The following is a 14,268-nucleotide window of genomic DNA, read 5'->3' on the forward strand; positions in this document are numbered from 1 at the left end:
TTTAAACTAATTACGTTCTAATTTTATTGATGATAATGCTAATAAATGGTCTTGTTTGGTGACAGGAACTCCTAAGGAAATCCGAGAAACAGATGTCAGAATTTACCCCACTTGCTCCCGCTCTGAGTTCCATCTACCCAAACAACAAGCACAGGTCCCAGGAACAAAATAAATCTCTCTCTACTCCAAATTCCGGAAAGGTGACGCATACGTATTGGACAGAGGATGAATATTCAAACCATCTAACAGTGCTTGACTATTCTGGTTATCACTGCCCTCCCAATGCTCACTGTAAGTTTGTTGGATCTGGATTGGAAACAGCGGTATAGCAGTGAATATTGTTGTTCAATACTGTGGTTTTGAGTTAAATCATTTTGATTTGGGAAGACAAATATATTCAGATTCAAGATATATTTTAGATTTCATATTATTTCATAATATGACATTTTTATTCTACTTGGGTTGGTTAATGTTACAATGTACACAGTCCGGCACTGTGTGGCTGGAACCATGACATAATTTTATTGTCCAATCTTATTCCTTGTAACCTGTTTTGTCAACCAGTCAAATCAAACTATATATCTAAAATGATCATTAACTTGTCAACGAGGTAGCATTAATGAAAGAAAAGTATGCCACTGTTTACTGTGTCTATTAATATTTCTTTATATTCCTCCTTTAATAAAGTTTACTTTGACTTTGTATGTAAACAAAATTCTTTGCAGTTTCTCAAGAAATCCAGTTATGTTCTTCACCTATTGTAACTGGTTCATGTGAACATCAAGTGAAATAGTCAATAAATCAGCTCCCAGTTTTAGCATGTCCGGTGGTAAAGGAATAGGGAGCTTTGTGACTTCAGCCAGTGCTGCTGGAATTGTGCTGTTACCATTGTAATCGTTGCACCTGTTTGCTGGGGCAGTATTACATTAAAACGATATCCACCAAATGCCATTGTAGGCTTGAAAGTGGAATCATTCTTTTATCCTCTATATCACTACTACTAAACTTGCCTCAGCTCCCCAAAATGGCCCTCAAAGCAGGATTTGATGTTTTAGACCTTGTAACAGTTTAAAATAATCAGTCAATTTAAAATACTGATTTAATTTGAATCAGTCTGCAAAAAGGTCCTGACCTGAAACGTCACCTATCCATATTCTCCAAGGATGCAGTCTGATCTGCAGAATTACCCCAGCACTTTGTATCCTTTTTTGTAAACCAGCATCTGCATTTCCTTGTTTCTACAATTTAAAATATCTGATTAGTTCACCACTAATTCACATATTCTAGACTATTTGATTCATTGTCCAAGTCAAGTGGAGTTTATTGTCATGTACACAAGTATGGCTTGGTCCATGCCCAATTAAAATCTTGCTTGAAGCAGCATCACAGAAATAGCATCACAGACTCTGAAATCACACTTAAACATAAATAACAAAAAAGAAAAAATACTGCAAAAAAAGCAAGGCATTTGCATAGAACGCAATTAGGAACAAAAATACAAGATCATGGTCGCGCAAGAGGCAGTGCATAATGTTCTGTTATTGAGGTTGGAGCAGGTGTCTGCAGGTTGGTTCAAGAATAATAGTTGTAGGAAATTAGCTGTTCCTGAACCTGGTGGTGCCCAATTTCAGTCTTGTGCTCCTGCTGCCCAATGGTAGCAATGAGAAGAGGGTACGGCCAGGATACTGGGGATCCTTGATGATCGACACTACCTTCTTGAGTCCACCACTCTCTGCAGCCTCACGTGTTCTTGTGCTAAACCATGATGCATCCAGTCAGGATACTTAACACAGTACATCACAACTTATATACTCAATACCCTGACTGATACCTTGATTATATATTCAATATCCTGACGAAAGCCTTCCTGACCACCCTATCTGCATGTGATACCACTTTCAAGGAACTCAGCATCTGCACGCCTAGATCCCTCTACACTACAACACTCCCCAGGGCCCCACCATTCACTGTGTAAGTCCTGCAGTAGTTTGGCTGCCCAAAATGCAAAACCTCATACTTATCTGCATTAAACACCATTAACCATTCCTCAACCCACTTGCCCAACTGATCAAGATCCTGCTGTGATATTTGATAACCATCTTCGCTACCTACAATACCACCACTTTAGTGTCATCTGAACTTATTAATCTTGCCTTGTACATTCTCTTCCAAATCGTTGATATAAGCCACACACAGCAATGGGCCCAACAGTGATCCCTGACACAAACCACTAATCATCACAGGCCTCCAGTCCAAAAAAAAAACCTTCCGCTGTCACCCTCTGCTTCCTTCCCTGAAGCTAATTCTCTATCCAGTCGCCTGGTTCTTCCTGCATCCCATGCAATCTAACCATCTGGACTAGCCTACCATGCGTAAACTTATCAAATGCCCTGCTGAAGTCTATAGAGACAACCTTCATACAGATTAAAAGTCACGTTCAATGCTGGTTGCAACATGATATCATAATTTAGTTTAATTGACATTATGTTGAATAAAAAAATAGTGAAAAACACTATAGGACCATAATCAGACAATATTTAGCACTATGAATATTAGAATATTCATTCATGAATATTAGAATGATTAGGACTAGGCAGCTGATTAAAATAAACCAGAAAGCCACCAAGCCAGCGGGTGCGTCTATAAATGCTGAACTCAACATTAACAGCAAACAAAAGGATGCCATCATGGAGCACAAAGCAATGAATGGTTCTGAAGTCTTGTTCATTGTTATGGAATATCTTCTAATTCCTTCAAGAAATATGAATGAGTAACTTGAATAGACAGCAAGGCAAACGGTGCTGAGCTAACACCATGGGTAATGCAGCATTCCTGGAGGTCATGGATCGGCGAAATTTGGGTCAGGACCCTTCCTCAGACTGACAATCCCTTTCAAAATATTCAACTGGCTTTTTTAACATCACCTAACGTCTTCAAATTCCAGCCATGTTCGATAACTATTTTTAAAAACAGGACCTGTATGCTAACTTATCAGACAACCCATCCTGTCCAAGCAGAAGTATTTTACAGCATTTTGCAGGATTACCATGTAAATCTTACTTGTGGTGAGAAAGATTCCTATAACCTAACCATAATAACCTCAAATGCCCTGTGCTGTATTTACGCTTGAAAAATGAGCAGCTTTCCCCCCATATCATGTTTAAAGAAACTCTCAAATAAACCTGCAGCAGCAAAATGGAGTCAGTACTTAATAGAACAAATAATGTTTTAATTACAGATCATGTTCCTGCAATCATATTCACCTGTTTTGATCTAGAGCATGTTTAATTTTTTTAGTTATTACCAATGCAAAATGTATCTTTGCAGTAAAATTTGGGCCAAGAAATTCTACCGCACTGCCTCCAAACTGATAACCAAACTTTCAAAGTGACACAGTTCTCATCACCTTTTTCCTTGAAACTCCACAAAAAACAGACACAGAAAAGACTGAGACAGAGCCAGAAAGGCAAAGCCCAAGCTGGGACCATGGAAAACCACAGGGCACCACAATTGTCACAGAAATCATTAAGAATCCCCCCCCTCCACCCCCCCCTCCCCCCACCCCCCCAACCCCCGACTCCTCCCCACCTGTCCTTGCATTTCAACCAGACCACTTATGAAATATTTCTGCTATTAGCCGGTTGAGTCTCTTGAGATGCTTTTCTGGACACTTCAGATGGCTGTAGTGGGCAATGTTGAGTAGCTATGAACCATAGGGTCTGACTTTAAATTGCAGATGGTTCTGATGTAACACGATGGTTACATTCCAGAGTAACCCTGTGTTATAGAAAACCAATTCTATTTAGATCCGGATTACGATCATTCATACCCTCAACGATTAATCAGACACATACTCGGATAACCAGTGCCAGTAGTTTAAAATATTATCTTAAAATCCAAACTCTGATAATAGCAATTAACCAACCAACGTCCCAAATCAAATGTTTCTCTCCACTCTATAGAGAACGAAAATCTATTACATTTTGGGTTGTTTTCTCTGATGTGCCAGAGGTTGAGGGGAGGAGTGAGCGATGTACACAAAATTATGAGAGGCATAGATAGGGTCGACAGTCAGAACATTTTTCCCATCTCCAGAGTGGAAGTGTCAAAAACTAGAGGACGTTGATTTAAGGTGAGAGGGTCAAAGCTTAAAGGAGATGTGTAGGGCAAGGTTTTTTTTTTACAGAGGGTGGTGGGTGCTGGGCACATGCTGCCAATGGTGGAGGCAGATACAATAGGAGTGTTTTAGAGTCTTTTAGACTGGCAGGTAGAAATGTAGGGAATGTAGGGATATGGACATGCACAGGCAAAGGAGATTAGTTTAACTTGGCATAATTTTGGGCGCAGACATTGTGGGTGAAGGGCCTGTTGCTGTGCTGTACTGTTCTATGTTAGGTGTGTATCAGGGACCAGGAGCCCCTACATGGTCCCACCAATAACCGCAGGTTTGCACAGCTGAGGGCAGCATTTGGCACCACCAACTGAGATTGGGTGGAAGTTGTTTGAGCTCCCAGATCCTCCCACCATGACATCCATAACATTATTATTTTCTGAAGGACATTGTGTTCAGGATGGAGATGGGCGCATGTTGGTTCAGCTCCATCTTCTGAGTCTCCTGCAGCCCAAAGGTGAGAGCATCATCACAGCCAGGTCTGGCAACCGCTCCGCCCAAGACTGCAAACAATTTCAGAGAGTTGTGATTGTTGCCCAGTCCATCACACAAACAGACTCGCCACCATTGACTCCATCTATACTTCTCACTGCCTCAGGACAGCAGCCAACATAATTAAGAACCACTCAGGCCCTGGTCATTACCTCTTCTTCCCTCCCCAGTTGGGCAGAAGATGTAGGTTTCTACCAGATCGAAGAACAACTTTGTCCAGAAGTCTTTATAGCCCCCAACCTGTATCCAGAAATCCTGATCATGCAAACCCTCCCATCTTCAGAAATTCCTGGCAGACGTGAACTGCCCCCATTTTTCACTCTCCTCACCTCTCACCCTCCACCTGCTGAACTTCACAGAGGAATTAAACCATCCAGCACAGAAATAAGCTCTTCAACCCACCTCATCCAAGATGACCTGGGCCCAGCACCCAGAGGAGATCATGAAGAAGTTTAAGGAGGTTCAGCGTGTCACTGAATACTCTTGACAAACTTCTACAAAGGCACTGTAGGAAGTAATCTGACCAGTTGCATCATGGCCATTCCAATACACAGGTACGGCAATTCCAATGCACAGGAACACAAAAGACTGCAGAGGATGCTGGGCTCATTCTCCTTCATGGTCCCGCCGATAACTCTGCAGTTTGTACAGCTGAGGGCCGCTGACCCAGCCTACATCCTGAAGGGCCTGAGGACAGTATTTGGCAACAACAACTGAGATTGGGTGGAAGTTATTTGAACTCCCAGGTAGTCCCACCATGACATCCATAACATTATTGCTTTCTGAGGGACATTGTGTTCAGGATAGAGATGGGCGCTTGGCTTCTGCTCTATCTTCTACAGCCCTCACAGGCACAGACCTCTCCACCATTGAAAGGATCTACATGAGACACTGCCTCAAGAAGGTGGCATCTATCATCAGGGTTCTCTTCTCATTGCTACCTTCAAGCAGGAGGGGCAGAAGTCCCACACCATCAGATTCAAAACTAACATATTCTTGAAATTACTTGACCTTAACCCTTGTGTCTGAAAATAACTGCAGATGCTGGTACAAATCGAAGGTATCACAAAATGCTGGAGTAACTCAGCGGGTCAGGCAGCATCTCAGGAGAGAAGGAATGGGTGACGTTTTGGGTCGAGACCCTTCAGACCTTAATCCTTTCTCGCCAATGGAACACTAGCGACCACCTCTTGAACTACCATGAACTTGATTTCTAATTGTGTATTTTTCATTAATGCCTTGTGTTTCTGCACAACGTCTTTTCCTTTTCAATGTCTTGTATAATTTAGCTATAATTTATGTACAGTTTACGTTTTGTACATTGAGTCTATGTGCCTGTGATGCTGCTGGAGCAAGCAAGGTTTCCATGGTACCCATAACTGACCGTACTTGTGCAGATGACAATAAACTGAACTTGATTGTGCAAAAATAAACTTTCCCCTCAATCTCCTTTCAAACTCCTTGCTCTCACCTTGAAGCTCTGACCTCTTGTTTACCCTTTCCCCAGCGGTTTGATGGTACCCCAGCATTAGCAGCAGATGCTGATTCCAACCTGCCCTCTCTTACTCAAACCCACAAACCTCTCTCCCACGAGCACAGAGACCTCGTAGCCCGAACCCTGGGGATGGCAGAGGAGTGCACATACCTCCACAGTCCAGCAGCACCATTATCACAGCGGATGAGAGACGTGGGATATCCATCCATGAGCCCTGGGAGCACAGTAATTGGGTCAGTTCCCAGGCTGGGAAATGTCACAGCTCCTCCACGCTCCCACTGAAATGTTTCTGTTAGGCTCCACTTCTACCAGATTTTTATACCAATTATTCAGCATAGTCGGTGAGGACTAGTTCTGGGTGAGTTTAAAAATAAAATTAATTCAGTCACACAGCACGAAACAGGCCCGTTGGTGGAACCCATCTATTCTGACCAAGGTAACTACCTGAGCTGGTCCAACTTGCCTGCCCCATATCTTTCTAAACCTTTCCTTTCCATGTAACTGTCCAAATCTTTTTAAATTGTGTCTGCCTCAACTACATCACCGGCCAGCTCGTTCCATACACTCACTTCACTCACTGCGTGACAAACTTACTCCTCAGGTTCCTTTTGAATCTTTCCCCTCTTACCTTAAACATACCCTCTACTTTTATACTCCCCTTTCCTGCGAAAAATATTATGATTATCATCCACCTTATCTACACCCCTCATGATTTATAAACTTTTATAAGGTTACCCTTCAGTGAGAGGAATAAGTGCGTTTGAGGAATTAGTGCTACGTTTGGGCTCAAGGCCAAGCAGCGGTCCAGGCAAGGACAGGTAATAATAATAATAATAATAATAATAATAATGCATTACATTTATATAGCGCTTTTCTAAAAACTCAAAGACGCTTTACAGGGTTTACTAAAACATAGAAATAAATAAATAAATAAGTAAACGAACAGAAAAGGAAAAATAAGGTGAGGTGATGGTCAGTGGTTGAAGGCAGTTTTGAACAGGTGAGACTTCAGTGATGTTTTGAATGTGGTGAGTGAGGAGGAGTCTCTGATGGTTTGAGGTAAGTGTTTTCTCTTTTCTCTTCAGACTCAATGCAGTTGGGTTACAGTCAGGGCATTGACATGCTTTGCCTGCGGGATATGGGAAGTCAGGGAGACATCAGTGTCCCCCGAGGACCATAACCTGTGGGAGGTGCAACCACCTGCAGCTCCTGACTGACCATCCGCAAGAGCTGTAGCTGTGGCTGGTCAGCCTCAGGATCATCTGAGATGCAGAGAGCATCATGGATCGGAGTTACAGGGAGATGGTCACATCTCCTATGGGTTATATCGGTAGGCAATAGGTGGGTGACCACCAGGAAAGGGAATAGAGAGAGATTGCAGGAATCCCCTCTGGTCATTTACCTTAACACCAGGTAAGCACCGATGGATACTGTTGGGAAGATAACTGGTTAGGGGAGATCAGCAGCAGTGGTCAGGACTGTGGCACCAGGCTTGACTGAAGTACATCAGGGAAGGGTGAAGCCAGAGAGAGCCATGACTCACAGAACATAGCACAGCACAGGAATGGGATCTTTGGCCAACAATGTTTATGCTGAACATGATACAATACAATATATCTTTATTGTCATTGTACAGGGGTACAACAAGATTGGGAATGCGACTTCCATACGATGCAATAAATTAATTAGCTAATCAACATAAATTTAGACAACCCAGAGAAACAAAATAAGAAACAGTTTTAAAACAGAATAAAGTGCAAATGTGCCGGGTCGCTGTGCGACGTGACCTTCCGGCTCAGCAGGACCGGTCCATAGCAGCTATGGCCCTGGGGATGAAGCTGTTCCTGAATCTGGAGGTGCGGGTGTAGAAGGCCTTGTATCGTCTGCCAGATGGTAGAAGTACGAACAGACTGTTGCAGGGGTGTGAAGAGTCTTTGTGGATGCTGGTGGCTTTTCTGAGGCATCGTAGTTGTAGATGCCCTCCAAGGCTGGTAGCTGTGTTCCGATGGTCCTCTGAGCTCTATGGACTACCCGCTGAAGAGCTCTCCTCTCTACCTCCGTGCAGCTGAGGTACCACACAGGGATGCCATGCATTAGGATGCTCTCTATGGTGCAGCGGTAGAAGGTTGTCAGCAGCTGTTGGGGCAGACCAGACTTTTTCAGTGTTCTCAGGTAGAACAGTCGTTGCTGTGCCTTCTTGACCAGCGTAGTGGTGTTAGTGGACCATATGAGGTCCTCCGAAATGTGAGTGCCCAGAAACTTGAAGCTGGACACTCTCTCCACACTGTCCCCGTTGATAAAGATCAGAGCATATTCCCCGTTGTGTGACCTTCGGAAGTTGATGAGCAGCTCCTTGGTCTTGGTGGTATTTAGGGACAGGTTGTTATCTGAGCACCAGTCCACCAGGTTCTGCACCTCCGCTCTATAGTTTGTTTCATCACCGTTGGTGATCAGCCCGATCACCGTTGTGTCGTCTGCAAACTTGACAATCGTGTTGGTGTCGAATGCAGGAACACAGTCGTGTGTGAAGAGGGAGTAGAACATGGGGCTCAAAACACAGCTCTGTGGTGTGCCGGTACTCAGGGTGATAGTGGAGGACAGGTGCGGGCCCATTCTCACTGCCTGCGGTCGCTCCAGCAGGAAGTCCAGGATCCAGTTGCATAACGACGAGCTGAGGCCTAGCTGGTGGAGTTTGGTGATGAGCTTGGTGGGGTTGACCGTGTTGAAGGCAGAGTTATAGTCAATGAATAGCATCCTCACGTACGTGCCCTGTCTCTCCGGGTGAGTCAGAACAGTGTGAAGAGCCAGAGAGATGGCGTCCTCTGTTGATCTGTTTGCCCTGTATGCAAATTGATGCGAGTCCAGTGAGGCAGGGATGCTGGATTTGATGTGTGAGAGGACCAGCCTTTCAAAGCACTTCATGATTACAGGAGTTAGGGCAACCGGACGGTTGTCTTTCAGGTTGGTGATTTTTGGTTTTTCTGGCACCGGCACTATGGTAGACGACTTCAGGCACTTGGGGACCGTAGCCAGAGATAACGACAGGTTAAAGATCCTGGTGAATACCTCAGCCAGCTGTTCAGCACTGTCCCTAAGTACCCTTGACAAGCTAAATTGATCTCATCAGCTTGTACAGGATTCATATCCCTCTGCGGATTTGAAAATTGAATGCATATCCCTGCACTTTCATGTGCGTATCAAAAAGTTTAAACATTATTTGCCTCCACCACTCTCATAGAGTCATAGTGATACAGCGGAGAAACAGGTCCATCGTCCCAACTTGCCCACAACGACCAACATGTCCCAGCTACACTAGTCCCACCTGTCTGCGTTTGGCCCATATCCCTCTAAAACCTGTCCTATCCATATACCTGTCTGTTTCTTAAACGTTTCGATAGTCCCTGCCTCAACTACCAGCTCATTCCATACATCCACCACCCTTTGTATGAAAAAGCTACCCCTCAAATTACTATTAAATCTTTTCTCTACCGAAAACCCATGTCCAGGTTCTCTGGGCAAGAGACTCTGTGCGTCTACCCAGTCTGTTCCTCTCATGATTTTATACACCTCTGTAAGATCACCTTTCAACCTCCTGCGCTCCAAGGAATAGAGTCCCAGTCCCACACTAAATCAGAAAGACAGTTCTGAAGCTAAAGTAAACCAGTGCTCTGTCATGCACACAGCTACAGAGGACCTCTAGTGGCAGTGAAGATAAGTGAATAAGTCTGAAGAAGGGCTCTGATCCAAAACATCACCTATCCAGTCTGAAGAAGGGTCTCAACCCGAAATGTCATCCATCCATGTTCTTCAGAGACGGTTCCTGACCTGCTGAGTTACTTTTTAGGAATGTAAAGAGGAAAAAAATAGTCAAGGCAAATGTGGGTCCCTTGAAGACAGAAGCGGGTGAATTTATTATGGGAAACAAGGAAATGGCAGACGAGTTGAACCGGTACTTTGGATCTGTCTTCACTAAGGAAGATACAAGCAATCTCCCAGATGTTCTAGTGGGCAGAGATCCTAGGGTGACGGAGGAACTGAAGGAAATCCACATTAGGCAGGAAATGGTGTTGGGTAGACTGATGGGACTGAAGGCTGATAAATCCCCAGGGCCTGATGGTCTGCATCCCAGAGTACTTAAGGAGGTGGCGCTAGAAATTGTGGACGCATTGGTGATCATTTTCCAATGTTCTATAGATTCAGGATCAGTTCCTGTGGATTGGAGGGTCCCACTTTTTAAGAAAGGAGGGAGAGAGAAAACGGGAAATTATAGACCAGTTAGTCTGACATCAGTGGTGGGGAAGATGCTGGAGTCAATTATAAAAAACGAAATTGCGGAGCATTTGGATAGTAGTAACAGGATTGTTCCGAGTCAGCATGGATTTACGAAGGGGAAATCATGCTTGACTAATCTTCTGGAATTCTTTGAGGATGTAACCAGGAAAATTGACAGGGGAGAGCCGGTGGATGTGGTGTACCTTGACTTTCAGAAAGCCCTTGACAAGGTTCCACATAGGAGATTTATGGGCAAAATTAGAGCACATGGTATTGGAGGTAGGGTACTGACATGGATAGAAAATTGGTTGACAGACAGAAAGCAAAGAGTGGGGATAAATGGGTCCCTTTCAGCATGGCAGGCAGTAACTAGTGGAGTACCGCAAGGCTCGGTGCTGGGACCACAGCTATTTACAATATACATTAATGACTTGGATGAAGGGATTAAAAGTACCATTAGCAAATTTGCAGATGATACAAAGCTGGGTGGTAGTGTGAACTGTGAGGAAGAGGCTATGAGGTTGTCGGGTGACCTTGGACAGGTTGTGTGAGTGGACGGATGCATGGCAGATGCAGTTTAATGTGGATAAGTGTGAGGTTATCCACTTTGGTGGTAAGAATAGGAAGGCAGAGTATTATCTGAATGGTGTCAAGTTAGGAACAGGGGACGTACAACGAGATCTGGGTGTCCTAGTGCATCAGTCACTGAAAGGAAGCATGCAGGTACAGCAGGCAGTAAAGAAAGCCAATGGAATGTTGGCCTTTATAACAAGAGGAGTTGAGTATAGGAGCAAAGAGGTCCTTCTGCAGTTGTACAGGGCCCTAGTGAGACCGCACCTGGAATACCGTGTGCAGTTTTGGTCTCCAAATTTGAGGAAGGATATTCTTGCTATTGAGGGCGTGCAGCGTAGGTTTACTAGGTTAATTCCCGGAATGGTGGGACTTTCATATGTTGAAAGACTGGAGTGACTAGGCTTGTATACACTGGAATTTAGAAGGATGAGAGGAGATCTTATCAAAACGTATAAGATTATTAAGGGGTTGGACATGTTAGAGGCAGGAAACATGTTCCCAATGTTGGGGGAGTCCAGAACAAGGGGCCACAGTTTAAGAATAAGGGGTAGGCCATTTGGAATTGAGATGAGGAAAAACCTTTTCAGTCAGAGAGTTGTGAATCTGTGGAATTCTCTGCCTCAGAAGGCAGTGGAGGCCAATTCTCTGAATGCATTGAAGAGAGAGCTGGATATAGCTCTTCAGGATAGCGGAGTCAGGGGGTATGGGGAGAAGACAGGAACGGGGTACTGATTGAGAATGATCAGCCATAGGAGCAAAGAGGTCCTTCTACAGTTGTACCGGACCCTGGTGAGACCGCACCTGGAGTACTGTGTGCAGTTTTGGTCTCCAAATTTGAGGAAGGATATTCTTGCTATGGAGGGCGTGCAGCGTAGGTTCACTAGGTTAATTCCCGGAATGGCGGGACTGTCGTATGTTGAAAGGCTGGAGCGATTGGGCTTGTATACACTGGAATTTAGAAGGATGAGGGGGGATCTTATTGAAACATATAAGATAATTAGGGGATTGGACACATTAGAGGCAGGAAACATGTTCCCAATGTTGGGGGAGTCCAGAACAAGGGGCCACAGTTTAAGAATAAGGGGTAGGCCATTTAGAACGGAGATGAGGAAGAACTTTTTCAGTCAGAGAGTGGTGAAGGTGTGGAATTCTCTGCCTCAGAAGGCAGTGGAGGCCAGTTCGTTGGATGCTTTCAAGAGAGAGCTGGATAGAGCTCTTAAGGATAGCGGAGTGAGGGGGTATGGGGAGAAGGCAGGAACGGGGTACTGATTGAGAGTGATCAGCCATGATCGCATTGAATGGCGGTGCTGGCTCGAAGGGCTGTATGGCCTACTCCTGCACCTATTGTCTATTGTCTATTGTCTATCACATTGAATGGCGGTGCTGGCTCGAAGGGCCGAATGGCCTCCTCCTGCACCTATTTTCTATTGTCTACTGTCTATTCAGCACTTTTTTATAAACCAGCATCTGCAATTCCTTGTTTCTACATCCAAGATAAATGCATCCCCTTATAGTCCTCAACCCCACGCAAACATGGATCTGAAGTAGTGATTGCAATGGAAAGTCATTTTTTATTGGCATGGGAAAACATTTGCTAGCATGTGACAAATTGCAATATTAATCAGATGAGTACCACGTGTACCGAGGTACAATGAAAAGCTTTTGTTGTGTGCTATCCAGTCAGTGGGAAGATGTTATTTTCTTATACATGATAAGGGAATAATGTTTAGTGCAACGTAAAGCCAGTAAAATCAATAAAGTGCGAATTTGCAAATTGAATTAGATTTGTACGTGACTGCACCATCGTGGGTGTAGAAGTAAATAAGGGGCTGAGAACGCATCCTTGTGGAGCACCCCCCCCCCTCCCCTCCTTTTCCCCCCTCCCCTCTCCTCCCCCCTTTCTCCCCCCTCTCCCCCCTCCCCTCTCTCCCCCCTCTCCCCTCCTTTCTCCCCCCTCCCCTCCTTTCTCCCCCTTTCTCCCCCCCTCTCCCCCTCCCCTCTCTCCCCCTTTCTCCCCCCCTCTCCCCCTTTCTCCCCCCCTCCCCTCTCTCCCCCTTTCTCCCCCCCTCTCCCCCTTTCTCCCCCTCTCTCCCCCTTTCTCCCCCCTCCCCTCTCTCCCCCTTTCTCCCCCTTTCTCCCCCCCTCCCCTCTCTCCCCCTTTCTCCCCCCCTCTCCCCCTTTCTCCCCCTTTCTCCCCCCTCCCCCCCTTTCTCCCCCCCTCTCTCCCCCCCTCCCCTCTCTCCCTTTCTCCCCCCCTCTCCCCCTTTCTCCCCCCCTCCCCTCTCTCCCCCTTTCTCCCCCCCTCTCCCCCTTTCTCCCCCCCTCCCCTCTCTCCCTTTCTCCCCCCTCTCCCCCTTTCTCCCCCCCTCCCCTCTCTCCCCCTTTCTCCCCTCTCTCCCCCTTTCTCCCCCTTTCTCCCCCTCTCTCCCCCTTTCTCCCCCCCTCCCCTCTCTCCCCCTTTCTCCCCCCCTCTCCCCCCCCTCCCCCCCTCTCCCCCTTTCTCCCCCCCTCCCCCTTTCTCCCCCCCTCTCCCCCTTTCTCTCCCCCTCTCTCCCCCTTTCTCCCCCCTCTCCCCCTTTCTCCCCCCCTCCCCTCTCTCTCCCCCCTCCCCTCTCTCCCCCTTTCTCCCCCCTCTCCCCCTTTCTCCCCCCCTCTCTCCCCCTCTCTCCCCCTTTCTCCCCCCTCTCCCCCTTTCTCCCCCCCTCTCTCCCCCTCTCTCCCCCTTTCTCCACCCTCTCCCCCTTTCTCCCCCCTCCCCCTTTCTCCCCCCCTCTCCCCCTTTCTCCCCCCCTCTCTCCCCCCCTCCCCCTTTCTCCCCCCTCTCCCCCTTTCTCCCCCTCTCTCCCCCTTTCTCCCCCCTCTTTCCCCCTTTCTCCCCCCTCCCCCTTTCTCCCCCCCTCTCCCCTCTCCCCCCCTTTCTCCCCCCTCCCTCTCTCTCCCCCCCCTCCCCCCTCTCCCCCCCTTCCCCTCCCCCCTCGCCCCCTCCCCCCCTCCCCCCCTCCCCTCTCTCCTCCCCTCTCCCCCCTCCCCTCTCTCTCCCCCTCTCTCTCCCCCCTCGCCCCCCCTCCCCTCTCCCCCCCCCTTTCTCCCCTCTCTCTCTCCTCCCCTTCCTCTCCCCCCCCCTCTAGCCCCCCCATGAGTGAAGGCTCCGCCTGGTGACGTCTGAGGCCGTCCAATGGGAGAGGCCCCTTGCTCCCCCCTTGGTGCTGCCGTGCGCCTGCGCGATGCTCCTCCTCCCCCGCCCGCCCGCCCTGATGCGCCAACC

At 46.9% G+C, this 14,268-nt stretch overlaps 1 protein-coding gene across 7 annotated transcripts in view; it reads left to right on the forward strand.

The window, feature by feature from the left end:
• atp11a (ATPase phospholipid transporting 11A) overlaps positions 1–633 on the forward strand; it is a 134,439-nt gene extending 133,806 nt beyond the window's left edge. For 3 of the 7 annotated variants that reach the window (XM_078402883.1, XM_078402884.1, XM_078402885.1), the window contains one exon: positions 66–633. In XM_078402883.1, coding sequence (XP_078259009.1) covers positions 66–329 — 264 coding nt within the window. In that variant the 3' untranslated portion in view covers positions 330–633. The remainder of the gene's footprint in view (positions 1–65) is intronic. The other 4 variants (XM_078402886.1, XM_078402888.1, XM_078402889.1 and 1 more) reach the window with 2 other exon arrangements.
• Positions 634–14,268: the final 13,635 nt, after the last annotated feature.

Source organism: Rhinoraja longicauda, chromosome 7 (genome assembly GCF_053455715.1).
Source record: "Rhinoraja longicauda isolate Sanriku21f chromosome 7, sRhiLon1.1, whole genome shotgun sequence".
In the NCBI taxonomy this organism is placed as follows: domain Eukaryota; kingdom Metazoa; phylum Chordata; class Chondrichthyes; order Rajiformes; family Arhynchobatidae; genus Rhinoraja; species Rhinoraja longicauda.